This window comes from Hyla sarda, chromosome 1 (genome assembly GCF_029499605.1).
Source record: "Hyla sarda isolate aHylSar1 chromosome 1, aHylSar1.hap1, whole genome shotgun sequence".
In the NCBI taxonomy this organism is placed as follows: Eukaryota; Metazoa; Chordata; class Amphibia; order Anura; family Hylidae; genus Hyla; species Hyla sarda.
Window position 1 is genome coordinate 17,596,283 of NC_079189.1, and position 18,483 is coordinate 17,614,765.

At 33.4% G+C, this 18,483-nt stretch overlaps 1 protein-coding gene across 3 annotated transcripts in view; it reads right to left on the reverse strand.

Moving 5' to 3' along the window:
• Positions 1-18,483, reverse strand: part of DYSF (dysferlin) — a 438,078-nt gene that overhangs the window by 101,959 nt on the left and 317,636 nt on the right. For all 3 annotated transcript variants that reach the window (XM_056552799.1, XM_056552788.1, XM_056552789.1), the window contains exons 35-36: positions 1,170-1,199; positions 21-47 (exon numbers count right to left, since the gene is read on the reverse strand). In XM_056552799.1, the coding sequence (XP_056408774.1) occupies positions 21-47; positions 1,170-1,199 (57 nt within the window). The remainder of the gene's footprint in view (positions 1-20; positions 48-1,169; positions 1,200-18,483) is intronic.

The window sequence follows — 18,483 nt, forward strand, 5'->3', positions numbered from 1 at the left end:
TCCCAGTTCCGTGATCTTACCTCCCCAAGAACACCAGAGATGTCTCCCTGTAAAAACAAGATCAGCACTTACAACATGTAATTCTGTAATGATCAGAGGTGAATGTAGTCTCCTTGCTGCCTGAGGGTACTAAAAACAAACTTCCCCCTATATATACAGTATATCAAAATGTTCTTCTTTATTTTATTTTGAAACCCTTTTTTAGCCCTCCTAGGGGCCTTTTATAAGCAATCATTAGATTGCTTGTATAGATCAATGTAATACATATGCTTTATATTGATCTATTATTATCAGCACTCTACTAGTATATTAATAGTTGAGTCACGACAGGCACTGAGGCCTAATACAGGTCTTGGGCACCCCTGACTACCGATTGCATTGCAGCAGTGCCAATTAGACCAGTGGATACCAAGGATGTGTGCAAACATTTTTTTATATGTCATGTAAACCAGTTATAAGACAGGCAAAGTGATCTTCTATATCGGTCATAATCGGCTGGTGTCGATTGCAGAAAGCTGCAGGTATCCGCAATGGGTATGGGGTGGGCCTGGCTACTAAGTGCCGTATTGTTGGGACCTCTATGTCATCCTTCTTCTGAGGCCTGAGGCTACTTATTTAAGTGGCCTCATAGCAGAAGCAAACCTGGTCATGAATAATATGTATAACAATAACAGAAATGACAGGGTAAACTAAATATAATGTGTAAGTGAAGGGAAATAAACCAAGACAAAAGAATTATGAATCTGAATTCTACCATTGTGATTTGTATGTAAAGGGAACCTACCGCCATGAAAAATGCAGTCCAATCTATCGCATCATGTTATAGATCAGGAGGAGCTGGACAGATTGATATATAGTTTTGTATAAAAACATTCAGTATAATTTGTAATTTACAGAATATAATCCCAGCTAATTCTGTGTTTAGGAGTCCAGTGGGCGGTCTCACTTAATCTCTAGTTAGGACCGCCCACTAGGATAGAAAGAGTAGAGAATGCAATTAATAAATAATACTATACTCAATCTTTATCCCACAAACCTATATATCAATCTTCTCAGCTCCTCCAGCTCTATAACATGATGCTGATAGATCAGACTTACCAGAGCTATCTAAAAAAAAAATAAAAGTCTACAGACGAACATATACAATAATGCGTTTTTATACGACATACCTCAAGTCCTGGGATGTGATGCAGAGCGGGCTACAAGGGATAAAATAAGGAACATGTAAAATATTTCTTCATACAGTTGAACAAGGTTTTTGAGCATTTTGAGATTTGGTTCTGTACAAGTATAATGCACATATATATTTTTTTAAATAAATTGAATACAACAATTCTGTTGCCAATATGATAGGTGGTCCTACAAAGAATATGATTCAAGACTAGTACCAGTAATGGTATTAAAATTCACCAGCTAGGTACAATAGGGACAGTAGTTCTGTCTCTTGGTTATTTTATCAGTAGGCCTCATGCAAACCACCATATTATGGTCCATACAACCGCCACATTGGTCTATTGCGAAATTCTCATCAGCAGGAGACAAAATGTTGTAAAGATATTTTAGCCATAAGAAAAAAAACTATATTATCTAATAATATTTCCTTTACAGTCCAAAAACATTGTAATTCACATAAAACTACAAAGAACCAATAACTATACTTTCTACTACAGAAGCATAGTTAAATACGTACTCCGATGGAAAAAAAAAATAAATTCAGATCAACTAGTTCCAGAAAGTTACACAGATTTGTAAATTACTTCTATTAAAAAATCATAATCTTTCCAGCACTTATCAGCTGCTGTACACTACAGAGGAAATTGTGTAGTTCGGTCTGACCACAGTGCCCTCTGCTGACACCTCTGTCTGTCTCAGGAACTGTCCGGAGCAGGAGAGGTTTGCTATGGGGATTTTCTCCTGCTCTGGACAGTTCCTGACATGGACAGAGGTGTCAGCAGAGAGCACTGTGGTTAGATTGGAAAGAGCTACACCACTTCCTCTGGAGCATACAGCAGCTGATAAGTACCGGAAGGAGTAACATTTTTTAATAGAAGTAATTTACAAATCTGTTCACCTTTCTTGAGTACCCCTTTAATCCTCTCCAAGAGACAACCTCTTTGGGAAGACCACCCTTTTTGATCTAAACCAGACTTTCTGACATTTTATCATTGTAATCTGTTAAAAGATTAGGTACTTTTTGACCCATAAATAGAAGATCATAAAGAAGACAGGCCAAGTTCTTCTTTGAAGTCCAAGCAGGACTGGCGACAAATATTCTTCTCCCGAAGTTCGGCAACACTCATTTCCACATGACCATATTTTTCTCTAAATGAAGCTAAATTATTGTCCTTTATTATGGAAAAATGGCTAAATTATCCTTCATAATGACAAGGCAAAATAAAGTAAACGTTTTTCTTTGAAAAAGTCGAGAGTGGTACACTGCTATGGAAAAATGACCAAACCCCCCAACGCATATAACTAGACATCTTCTACTAAGAATCAGCATTCCTATCTACAGAAGATCAGCCATATACCCATCTACAGAAGATCAGCCATATACTCATCTATAGAAGATCAGCCATATACTCATCTACAGAAGATCAGCCATATACCCATCTACAGAAGATCAGCCATATATTCATCTATAGAAGATCAGCCATATACTCATCTATAGAAGATCAGCCATATACTCATCTATAGAAGATCAGCCATATATTCATCTATAGAAGATCAGCCATATATTCATCTATAGAAGATCAGCCATATACTCATCTATAGAAGATCAGCCATATACCCATCTATAGAAGATCAGCCATATACTCATCTATAGAAGATCTGCCATATACCCATCTATAGAAGATCAGCCATATATTCATCTATAGAAGATCAGCCATATACTCATCTATAGAAGATCAGCCATATACTCATCTATAGAAGATCAGCCATATACTCATCTATAGAAGATCTGCCATATACCCATCTATAGAAGATCAGCCATATACTCATCTATAGAAGATCAGCCATATACTCATCTATAGAAGATCTGCCATATATTCATCTATAGATCAGCCATATACTCATCTATAGAAGATCAGCCATATACTCATCTATAGAAGATCAGCCATATACTCATCTATAGAAGATCAGCCATATACTCATCTATAGAAGATCAGCCATATACTCATCTATAGAAGATCAGCCATATACTCATCTATAGAAGAACAGCCATATATTCATCTATAGAAGATCAGCCATATACTCATCTATAGATCAGCCATATACTCATCTATAGAAGATCAACATATACTCATCTATAGAAGATCAACATATACTCATCTATAGATCAGCCATATACTCATCTATAGAAGATCAGCCATATACTCATCTATAGAAGATCAGCCATATACTCATCTATAGAAGATCAACCATATACTCATCTATAGAAGATCAGCCATATACTCATCTATAGAAGATCAACCATATACTCATCTATAGAAGATCAACATATACTCATCTAGAGATCAGCCATATACTCATCTATAGAAGATCAGCCATACACTCATCTATAGAAGATCAGCCATATACTCATCTATAGAAGATCAACATATACTCATCTATAGAAGATCAGCCATATACTCATCTATAGAAGATCATCCATATACTCATCTATAGAAGATCAACCATATACTCATCTATAGAAGATCAACATATACTCATCTATAGAAGATCAGCCATATACTCATCTATAGAAGATCTGCCATATACTCATCTATAGAAGATCAGCCATATACTCATCTATAGAAGATCAACCATATATTCATCTATAGATCAGCCATATACTCATCTATAGAAGATCAACCATATACTCATCTATAGAAGATCAACATATACTCATCTATAGATCAGCCATATACTCATCTATAGAAGATCAGCCATATACTCATCTATAGAAGATCAACATATACTCATCTATAGAAGATCAGCCATATACTCATCTATAGAAGATCAACATATACTCATCTATAGAAGATCAGCCATATACTCATCTATAGAAGATCAACCATATATTCATCTATAGATCAGCCATATACTCATCTATAGAAGTTCAGCCATATACTCATCTATAGAAGATCAGCCATATACTCATCTATAGAAGATCAGCCATACACTCATCTATAGAAGATCAGCCATATACTCATCTATAGAAGTTCAGCCATATACTCATCTATAGAAGATCAGCCATATACTCATCTATAGAAGATCAACATATACTCATCTATAGAAGATCAGCCATATACTCATCTATAGAAGATCATCCATATACTCATCTATAGAAGATCAACAATATACTCATCTATAGAAGATCAACATATACTCATCTATAGAAGATCAGCCATATACTCATCTATAGAAGATCTGCCATATACTCATCTATAGAAGATCAGCCATATACTCATCTATAGAAGATCATCCATATACTCATCTATAGAAGATCAACCATATACTCATCTATAGAAGATCAACATATACTCATCTATAGAAGATCAGCCATATACTCATCTATAGAAGATCTGCCATATACTCATCTATAGAAGATCAGCCATATACTCATCTATAGAAGATCAACCATATATTCATCTATAGATCAGCCATATACTCATCTATAGAAGATCAACCATATACTCATCTATAGAATATCAACATATACTCATCTATAGATCAGCCATATACTCATCTATAGAAGATCAGCCATATACTCATCTATAGAAGATCAATATATACTCATCTATAGAAGATCAGCCATATACTCATCTATAGAAGATCATCCATATACTCATCTATAGAAGATCAACCATATACTCATCTATAGAAGATCAACATATACTCATCTATAGAAGATCAGCCATATACTCATCTATAGAAGATCTGCCATATACTCATCTATAGAAGATCAGCCATATACTCATCTATAGAAGATCATCCATATACTCATCTATAGAAGATCAACCATATACTCATCTATAGAAGATCAGCCATATACTCATCTATAGAAGATCAGCCATATACCCATCTATAGAAGATCAGTCATATACTCATCTATAGATCAGCAATATACTCATCTATAGAACATCAACCATATACTCATCTATAGAAGAACATCCATATACTCATCTATAGAAGATCAACCATATACTCATCTATAGAAGATCAACATATACTCATCTATAGAAGATCAGCCATATACTCATCTATAGAAGATCAGCCATATACTCATCTATAGAAGATCAGCCATATACTCACCTATAGAAGATCAGCCATATACTCATCTATAGAAGATCAGCCATATACTCATCTATAGAAGATCAGCCATATACTCATCTATAGAAGATCAGCCATATACTCATCTATAGAAGATCAGCCTTATACTCATCTATAGAAGATCAGCCATATACTCATCTATAGAAGATCAGCCATATACTCATCTATAGAAGATCAGCCATATACTCATCTATAGAATATCAACAATATACTCATCTACAGAAGATCAGCCATATACTCATTTATAGAAGATCAACCATATACTCATCTATAGAAGATCAACATATACTCATCTATAGAAGATCAGCCATATACTCATCTATAGAAGATCAGCCATATACTAATCTATAGAAGATCAGCCATATACTCATCTATAGAAGATCAGCCATATACTCATCTATAGAAGATCAGCCATATACTCATCTATAGAAGATCTGCCATATATTCATCTATAGAAGATCAGCCATATACTTATCTATAGAAGATCATCCATATACTCATCTATAGAAGATCAACCATATACTCATCTATAGAAGATCAGCCATATACTCATCTATAGAAGATCAGCCATATACCCATCTATAGAAGATCAACCATATACTCATCTATAGAAGATCAGCCATATACTCATCTATAGAAGATCAGCCATATACTCATCTATAGAAGATCAGCCATATACTCATCTATAGATCAGCAATATACTCATCTATAGAAGATCAACCATATACTCATCTATAGAAGATCATCCATATACTCATCTATAGAAGATCAACCATATACTCATCTATAGAAGATCAACATATACTCATCTATAGAAGATCAGCCATATACTCATCTATAGAAGATCAGCCATATACTCATCTATAGAAGATCAGCCATATACTCATCTATAGAAGATCAGCCATATACTCATCTATAGAAGATCAGCCATATACTCATCTATAGAAGATCAGCCATATACTCATCTATAGAAGATCAGCCATATACTCATCTATAGAAGATCAACCATATACTCATCTATAGAATATCAATCATATACTCATCTACAGAAGATCAGCCATATACTCATCTACAGAAGATCAACCATATACTCATCTATAGAAGATCAACATATACTCATCTATAAGAGATCAGCCATATACTCATCTATAGGAGATCAGCCATATACTCATCTATAGAAGATCAGCCATATACTCATCTATAGAAGATCAGCCATATACTCATCTATAGAAGATCAGCCATATACTCATCTATAGAAGATCAGCCATATACTCATCTATAGAAGATCAGCCATATACTCATCTATAGAAGATCAGCCATATACTCATCTATAGAATATCAACCATATACTCATCTACAGAAGATCAGCCATATGCTCATCTATAGAAGATCAACCATATACTCATCTATAGAAGATCAGCCATATACTCATCTATAGGAGATCAGCCATATACTCATCTATAGGAGATCAGCCATATACTCATCTATAGAAGATCAGCCATATACTCATCTATAGAAGATCAGCCATATACTCATCTATAGAAGATCTGCCATATACTCATCTATAGAAGATCAGCCATATACTTATCTATAGAAGATCATCCATATACTCATCTATAGAAGATCAACCATATACTCATCTATAGAAGATCAGCCATATACTCATCTATAGAAGATCAGCCATATACCCATCTATAGAAGATCAACCATATACTCATCTATAGAAGATCAGCCATATACTCATCTATAGAAGATCAGCCATATACTCATCTATAGAAGATCAGCCATATACTCATCTATAGATCAGCAATATACTCATCTATAGAAGATCAACCATATACTCATCTATAGAAGATCATCCATATACTCATCTAGAGAAGATCAACCATATACTCATCTATAGAAGATCAACATATACTCATCTATAGAAGATCAGCCACATACTCATCTATAGAAGATCAGCCATATACTCATCTATAGAAGATCAGCCATATACTCATCTATAGAAGATCAGCCATATACTCATCTATAGAAGATCAGCCATATACTCATCTATAGAAGATCAGCCATATACTCATCTATAGAAGATCAGCCATATACTCATCTATAGAAGATCAACCATATACTCATCTATAGAATATCAATCATATACTCATCTACAGAAGATCAGCCATATACTCATCTATAGAAGATCAACCATATACTCATCTATAGAAGATCAACATATACTCATCTATAGGAGATCAGCCATATACTCATCTATAGGAGATCAGCCATATACTCATCTATAGAAGATCAGCCATATACTCATCTATAGAAGATCAGCCATATACTCATCTATAGAAGATCAGCCATATACTCATCTATAGAAGATCAGCCATATACTCATCTATAGAAGATCAGCCATATACTCATCTATAGAAGATCAGCCATATACTCATCTATAGAATATCAACCATATACTCATCTACAGAAGATCAGCCATATACTCATCTATAGAAGATCAACCATATACTCATCTATAGAAGATCAGCCATATACTCATCTATAGGAGATCAGCCATATACTCATCTATAGGAGATCAGCCATATACTCATCTATAGAAGATCAGCCATATACTCATCTATAGGAGATCAGCCATATATTTATCTATAGAAGATCAGCCATATACTCATCTATAGGAGATCAGTCATATACTCATCTATAGAAGATCAGCCATATACCCATCTATAGAAGATCAGCCATATACTCATCTATAGAAGATCAGCCATATACTCATCTATAGAAGATCCGCCATATATTCATCTATAGAAGATCAGCCATATACTTATCTACAGTAGATCAACCATATACTCATCTATAGAAGATCAACATATACTCATCTATAGATCAGCCATATACTCATCTATAGAAGATCAGCCATATACTCATCTATAGAAAATCAGCCATATACTCATCTATAGAAGATCAGCCATATACTCATCTATAGATCAGCCATATACCCATCTATAGAAGATCAGCCATATATTCATCTATAGATTAGCCATATACTCATCTATAGAAGATCAGCCATATACTCATCTATAGAAGATCAACCATATATTCATCTATAGATCAGCCATATACTCATCTATAGAAGATCAGCCATATACTCATCTATAAATCAGCCATATATTAATTTATAGATAAGCCATATATTCATCTATAGAAGATCAGCCATATACTCATCTATAGAAGATCAGCCATATACCCATCTATAGAAGATCAGCCATTTACTCATCTATAGATCAGCCATATACTCATCTATAGAACATCAGCCATATACTCATCTATAGAAGATCAACCATATACTCATCTATAGAAGATCAGCCATATACTCATCTATAGAAGATCAGCCATATACTCATCAATAGGAGATCAGCCATATACTCATCTATAGAAGATCAGCCATATACTCATCTATAGAAGATCAATCATATACTCATCTATAGATCAGCCATATACTCATCTATAGAAGATCAGCCATATACCATCTATAAAAGATCAGCCATATGCTCATCTATAGATCAGCCATATATTCATCTATAGATCAGCCATATATTCATCTATAGAAGATCAGCCATATACTCATCTATAGAAGATCAACCATATCCTCATCTATAGAAGATCAGCCATATACTCATCTATAGATCAGCCATGTACTCATCTATAGAAGATCAGCCATATACTCATCTATAGAAGATCAGCCATATACTCATCTATAGATCAGCTATATACTCATCTATAGAAAATCAGCCATATACTCATCTATAGATCAGCCATTTACCCATCTATAGAAGATCAGCCATATATTCATCTATAGATTAGCCATTTACTCATCTATAGAAGATCAACCATATATTCATCTATAGATCAGCCATATACTCATCTATAGAAGATCAGCCATATACTCATCTATAGATCAGCCATATACTCATCTATAGATCAGCCATATATTCATCTATAGATAAGCCATATATTCATCTATAGAAGATCAGCCATATACTCATCTATAGAAGATCAGCCATATACCCATCTATAGAAGATAAGCCATATACTCATCTATAGAAGATCAACCATATACTCATCTATAGAAGATCAACCATATACTCATCTATAGAAGAACAACCATATACTCATCAATAGAAGATCAATCATATACTCATCTATAGATCAGCCATATACTCATCTATAGAAGATCAGCCATATACCATCTATAAAAGATCAGCCATATGCTCATCTATAGATCAGCCATATATCCATATATAGATCAGCCATATACTCATCTATAGAAGATCAATCATATACTCATCTATAGAAGATCAGCCATATACTCATCTATAGAAGATCAACCATATACTCATCTATAGAAGATCAGCCATATACTCATCTATAGAAGATCAACCATATACTCATCTATAGAAGATCAGCCATATACTCATATATAGAAGATCAGCCATATACTCATCTATAGATCAGCCATATACTCATCTATAGAAGATCAGCCATATACTCATCTATAGATCAGCCATATACTCATCTATAGAAGATCCGCCATATACCCATCTATAGAAGATCAGTCATATACTCATCTATAGATCAGCCATATACTCATCTATAGAAGATCAACCATATACTCATCTATAGAAGATCAACCATATACTCATCTATAGAAGATCAGCCATATACTCATCTATAGAAGATCAGCCATATACTCATCTATAGAAGATCAGCCATATACTCATCTATAGAAGATCAACCATATACTCATCAATAACAGATCAGCCATATACTCATCTATAGAAGATCAGCCATATACTCATCTATAGATAAGCCATATACCCATCTATAGAAGATCTGCCATATACTCATCTATAGAAGATCAGCCATATACTCATCTATAGAAGATCAACCATATACTCATCTATAGAAGATCCGCCATTTACCCATCTATAGAAGATCAACCATATACTCATCCATAGAAGATCAGCCATATACTCATCTATAGAAGATCAACCATATACTCATCTATAGAAGATCAGTCATATACTCATCTATAGAAGATCAGCCATATACTCATCTATAGAAGATAAGCCATATACTCATCTATAGAAGATCATCCATATACTCATCTATAGAAGATCAGCCATATACTCATCTATAGAAGATCAACCATATACTCATCAATAAAAGATCAGCCATATACTCATCTATAGAAGATCAGCCATATACTCATCTATAGAAGATCAGCCATATACTCATCTATAGAAGATCCGCCTTATACCCATCTATAGAAGATCAACCATATACTCATCTATAGAAGATCAGCCATATACTCATCTATAGAAGATCAACCATATACTCATCTATAGAAGATAAGCCATATACTCATCTATAGAAGATCAACCATATATTCATCTATAGAAGATCAACCATATACTCATCTATAGAAGATCCGCCATATACCCATCTATAGAAGATCAACCATATACTCATCTATAAAAGATCAGTCATATACTCATCTATAGAAGATCAGCCATATACTCATCTATAGAAGATAAGCCATATACTCATCTATAGAAGATAAGCCATATACTCATCTATAGAAGATCAGCCATATATTCATCTATAGAAGATCAACCATATACTCATCTATAGAAGATCAGCCATATACTCATCTATAGATCAGCCATATACTCATCTATAGAAGATCAGCCATATACCCATCTATAGAAAATCAGCCATATACCCATCTATAGAAGATCAACCATATACTCATCTATAGAAGATCAGCCATATACTCATCTATAGAAAATCAGCCATATACTCATCTATAGAAGATCAGCTATATACTCATCTATAGAAGATCAGCCATATACTCATCTATAGAAGATCAGACATATACACATCTATAGAAGATCAACCATATATTCATCTATAGAAAATCAGCTATATGCTCATCTATAGATCAGCCATATACTCATCTATAGAAGATCATCCATATACTCATCTATAGAAGATCAGCCATATACCCATCTATAGAAGATCAACCATATAATCATCTATAGAAGATCAGCCATATACTCATCTATAGAAGATCAGCCATATACCCATCTATAGAAGATCAGCCATATACTCATCTATAGAAGATCAGCCATATACTCATCTTTAGAAGATCAACCATATACTCATCTATAGAGGATCAGCCATATACTCATCTATAGAAGATCAGCCATATACTCATCTATAGAAGATCAGCTATATACTCATCTATAGAAGATCAGCCATACACTCATCTATAGAAGATCAGCCATATACTCATCTATAGAAGATCAGCCATATACTCATCTATAGAAGATCAGCTATATACTCATCTATAGTTCAGCCATATACTCATCTATAGAAGATCAGCTATATACTCATCTATAGAAGATCAACCATATACTCATCTATAGAAGATCAGCCATATACTCATCTATAGAAGATCAACCATATACTCATCAATAGAAGATCAGCCATATACTCATCTATAGAAGTTCAACCATATACTCATCAATAGAAGATCAACCATATACTCATCTATAGATCAGCCATATACTCATCTATAGAAGATCAACCATATACTCATCTATAGAAGATAAGCCATATACTCATCTATAGAAGATCAGCTATATACTCATCTATAGAAGATCAGCCATATACTCACCAATAGAAGATCAGCCATATACTCATCTCTAGATCAGCCATATACTCATCTATAGATCAGCCATATACTCATCTATAGAAGATCAGGCATATTCTCATCTATAGAAGATCAGGCATATTCTCATCCACACAAGACCAGTCGTATTCTCATCTAAAGAAGATCAGTCATATTATTATTCACAGAAGATCAGTCATATTATTATCCACAGAAGACCAGTCATATTATTATTCACAGAAGATCAGTCATATTATTATCTACAGAAGATCAGTCAAATTATTATCTACAGAAGATCAGTCATATTATTATCCACAGAAGACCAGTCATATTATTATTCACAGAAGATCAGTCATATTATCATCTACAGAAGATCAGTCATATTATTATCCACAGAAGACCAGTCATATTATTATCTACAGAAGATCAGTCATATTATTATCCACAGAAGACCAGTCATATTATTATCTACAGAAGATCAGTCATATCATTATCTACAGAAGATCAGTCATATTATTATCTACAGAAGACCAGTCATATTATTATCTACAGAAGATCAGTCATATCATCATCTACAGAAGACCAGTCATATTATTATTCACAGAAGATCAGTCATATTATTATCTACAGAAGATCAGTCATATTCTCATCCACAGAAGACCAGTCATATTATCATCTACAGAAGATCAGTCATATTATTATCTACAGAAGACCAGTCATATTATCATCTACAGAAGACCAGTCATATTATTATCTACAGAAGACCAGTCATATTATCATCTACAGAAGACCAGTCATATTATCATCTACAGAAGACCAGTCATATTATTATCTACAGAAGACCAGTCATATTATTATCTACAGAAGACCAGTCATATTATTATCTACAGAAGACCAGTCATATTATCATCTACAGAAGACCAGTCATATTATTATCTACAGAAGACCTGTCATATTATTATCTACAGAAGACCAGTCATATTATTATCTACAGAAGACCAGTCATATTATTATCTACAGAAGACCAGTCATATTATCATCTACAGAAGACCAGTCATATTATCATCTACAGAAGACCAGTCATAGTATCATCTACAGAAGACCAGTCATATTATTATCTACAGAAGACCAGTCATATTATTATCCACAGAAGACCAGTCATTATTATCTACAGAAGACCAGTCATATTATTATCCACAGAAGACCAGTCATATTATCATCTACAGAAGATCATTCATATTATCATCTACAGAAGATCAGTCATATTATTATCCACAGAAGACCAGTCATATTATTATCCACAGAAGACCAGTCATATTATTATCTACAGAAGACCAGTCATATTATTATCTACAGAAGACCAGTCATATTATTATCTACAGAAGACAAGTCATATTATTATCCACAGAAGACCAGTCATAGTATTATCTACAGAAGACCAGTCATATTATTATCTACAGAAGACCAGTCATATTATCATCTACAGAAGACCAGTCATATTATTATCTACAGAAGACCAGTCATATTATTATCTACAGAAGACCAGTCATATTATTATCTACAGAAGACCAGTCATATTATTATCTACAGAAGACCAGTCATATTATCATCTACAGAAGACCAGTCATATTATCATCTACAGAAGACCAGTCATATTATTATCTACAGAAGACCAGTCATATTATTATCTACAGAAGACCAGTCATATTATTATCCACAGAAGACCAGTCATATTATTATCCACAGAAGATCAGTCATATTATTATCTACAGAAGACCAGTCATATTATTATCTACAGAAGACCAGTCATATTATTATCCACAAAAGACCAGTCATAGTATTATCTACAGAAGATCAGTCATATTATCATCTACAGAAGACCAGTCATATTATTATCCACAGAAGACCAGTCATAGTATTATCTACAGAAGATCAGTCATATTATTATTCACAGAAGACCAGTCATATTATCATCTACAGAAGACCAGTCATATTATTATCCACAGAAGACCAGTCATATTATTATCCACAGAAGACCAGTCATATTATTATCTACAGAAGACCAGTCATATTATTATCCACAGAAGACCAGTCATATTATTATCTACAGAAGATCAGTCATATTATTATCCACAGAAGACCAGTCATTATTATCTACAGAAGACCAGTCATATTATCATCTACAGAAGACCAGTCATATTATTATCCACAGAAGACCAGTCATATTATTATCTACAGAAGACCAGTCATATTATCATCTACAGAAGACCAGTCATATTATTATCTACAGAAGACCAGTCATATTATCATCTACAGAAGACCAGTCATATTATCATCTACAGAAGACCAGTCATATTATCATCTACAGAAGACCAGTCATATTATTATCCACAGAAGACCAGTCATATTATTATCTACAGAAGACCAGTCATATTATTATCTACAGAAGATCAGTCATATTATTATCCACAGAAGACCAGTCATATTATTATCTACAGAAGACCAGTCATATTATTATCTACAGAAGACCAGTCATATTATTATCTACAGAAGACCAGTCATATTATTATCCACAGAAGACCAGTCATATTATTATCCACAGAAGACCAGTCATATTATTATCCACAGAAGATCAGTCATATTATTATCCACAGAAGACCAGTCATATTATTATCTACAGAAGACCAGTCATATTATTATCTACAGAAGACCAGTCATATTATTATCTACAGAAGACCAGTCATATTATTATCTACAGAAGACCAGTCATAGTATTATCTACAGAAGATCAGTCATATTATTATCTACAGAAGACCAGTCATATTATTATCTACAGAAGATCAGTCATATTATTATCTACAGAAGACCAGTCATATTATTATCCACAGAAGACCAGTCATATTATTATCCACAGAAGACCAGTCATATTATTATCCACAGAAGACCAGTCAGTCATATTATCATCTACAGAAGACCAGTCATATTATTATCTACAGAAGACCAGTCATATTATTATCCACAGAAGACCAGTCATATTATTATCTACAGAAGACCAGTCATATTATTATCTACAGAAGACCAGTCATATTATTATCTACAGAAGACCAGTCATATTATTATCTACAGAAGACCAGTCATATTATTATCTACAGAAGACCAGTCATATTATTATCCACAGAAGACCAGTCATATTCTCATCCACAGAAGACCAGTCATATTATTATCTACAGAAGACCAATCATATTATTATCTACAGAAGACCAGTCATATTATTATCTACAGAAGACCAGTCATATTATTATCCACAGAAGACCAGTCATATTATTATCTACAGAAGATCAGTCATATTATTATCCACAGAAGACCAGTCATATTATTATCTACAGAAGACCAGTCATATTATTATCTACAGAAGACCAGTCATATTATCTACAGAAAACCAGTCATATTATTATCCACAGAAGACCAGTCATATTATTATCTACAGAAGATCAGTCATATTATCTACAGAAGACCAGTCATATTATCTACAGAAAACCAGTCATATTATCATCTACAGAAGACCAGTCATATTATTATCTACAGAAGACCAGTCATATTATCATCTACAGAAGACCAGTCATATTATCATCTACAGAAGACCAGTCATATTATTATCTACAGAAGACCAGTCATATTCTCATCTACAAAAGACCAGTCATATTATTATCTACAGAAGACCAGTCATATTATTATCTACAGAAGACCAGTCATATTATTATCTACAGAAGACCAGTCATATTATTATCTACAGAAGACCAGTCATATTATTATCTACAGAAGACAAGTCATATTATTATCTACAGAAGATCAGTCATATTATTATCCACAGAAGACCAGTCATATTATTATCTACAGAAGATCAGTCATATTATTATCCACAGAAGACCAGTCATATTATTATCTACAGAAGACCAGTCATATTATCATCTACAGAAGACCAGTCATATTATTATCCACAGAAGACCAGTCATATTATCATCTACAGAAGACCAGTCATAGTATTATCTACAGAAGATCAGTCATATTATCATCTACAGAAGACCAGTCATATTATTATCTACAGAAGACCAGTCATATTATTATCTACAGAAGACCAGTCATATTATCATCTACAGAAGATCAGTCATATTATTATCCACAGAAGACCAGTCATATTATCATCTACAGAAGATCAGTCATATTATTATCTACAGAAGACCAGTCATATTATTATCTACAGAAGACCAGTCATATTATTATCTACAGAAGATCAGTCATATTATTATCCACAGAAGACCAGTCATATTATCATCTACAGAAGATCAGTCATATTATTATCTACAGAAGACCAGTCATATTATTATCTACAGAAGATCAGTCATATTATTATCCACAGAAGACCAGTCATATTATCATCTACAGAAGATCAGTCATATTATTATCCACAGAAGACCAGTCATATTATTATCCACAGAAGACCAGTCATATTATTATCCACAGAAGACCAGTCATATTATCATCTACAGAAGACCAGTCATATTATTATCCACAGAAGACCAGTCATATTATTATCTACAGAAGATCAGTCATATTATTATCCACAGAAGACCAGTCATATTATCATCTACAGAAGATCAGTCATATTATTATCCACAGAAGACCAGTCATATTATTATCCACAGAAGACCAGTCATATTATTATTCACAGAAGACCAGTCATATTATTATCTACAGAAGACCAGTCATATTATTATCCACAGAAGACCAGTCATATTATTATCTACAGAAGACCAGTCATATTATTATCTACAGAAAACCAGTCATATTATCATCTACAGAAGACCAGTCATATTATTATCTACAGAAGACCAGTCATATTCTCATCTACAGAAGACCAGTCATATTATTATCTACAGAAGACCAGTCATATTATCTACAGAAGACCAGTCATATTATTATCTACAGAAGACCAGTCATATTATTATCTACAGAAGATCAGTCATATTATTATCCACAGAAGACCAGTCATAGTATTATCTACAGAAGATCAGTCATATTATTATCTACAGAAGACCAGTCATATTATCTACAGAAGACCAGTCATATTCTCATCTACAGAAGACCAGTCATATTATTATCTACAGAAGACCAGTCATATTATTATTCACAGAAGACCAGTCATATTATTATCTACAGAAGACCAGTCATATTATTATCCACAGAAGACCAGTCATATTATTATCTACAGAAGACCAGTCATATTATTATCTACAGAAGACCAGTCATATTATTATCTACAGAAGACCAGTCATATTATTATCTACAGAAGACCAGTCATATTATCATCTACAGAAGACCAGTCATAGTATTATCTACAGAAGATCAGTCATATTATTATTCACAGAAGACCAGTCATATTATCATCTACAGAAGACCAGTCATATCATCATCTACAGAAGACCAGTCATATTATTATCTACAGAAGACCAGTCATATAATTATCCACAGAAGACCAGTCATATCATCATCTAAAGAAGACCTGTCATATTATCATCTACAGAAGACCAGTCATATTATCATCTACAGAAGACCAGTCATATTATTATCCACAGAAGACCAGTCATATTATTATCTACAGAAGATCAGTCATATTATTATCCACAGAAGACCAGTCATATTATTATCTACAGAAGACCAGTCATATTATTATCTACAGAAGACCAGTCATATTATCTACAGAAAACCAGTCATATTATTATCCACAGAAGACCAGTCATATTATTATCTACAGAAGATCAGTCATATTATCTACAGAAGACCAGTCATATTATCTACAGAAAACCAGTCATATTATCATCTACAGAAGACCAGTCATATTATTATCTACAGAAGACCAGTCATATTATCATCTACAGAAGACCAGTCATATTATCATCTACAGAAGACCAGTCATATTATTATCTACAGAAGATCAGTCATATTATTATTCACAGAAGACCAGTCATATTCTCATCTACAAAAGACCAGTCATATTATTATCTACAGAAGACCAGTCATATTATTATCTACAGAAGACCAGTCATATTATTATCTACAGAAGACCAGTCATATTATTATCTACAGAAGACCAGTCATATTATTATCTACAGAAGACAAGTCATATTATTATCTACAGAAGATCAGTCATATTATTATCCACAGAAGACCAGTCATATTATTATCTACAGAAGACCAGTCATATTATTATCCACAGAAGACCAGTCATATTATCATCTACAGAAGATCAGTCATATTATTATCCACAGAAGACTTGTCATATTATTATCTACAGAAGATCAGTCATATTATTATCCACAGAAGACCAGTCATATTATCATCTACAGAAGATCAGTCATATTATTATCCAC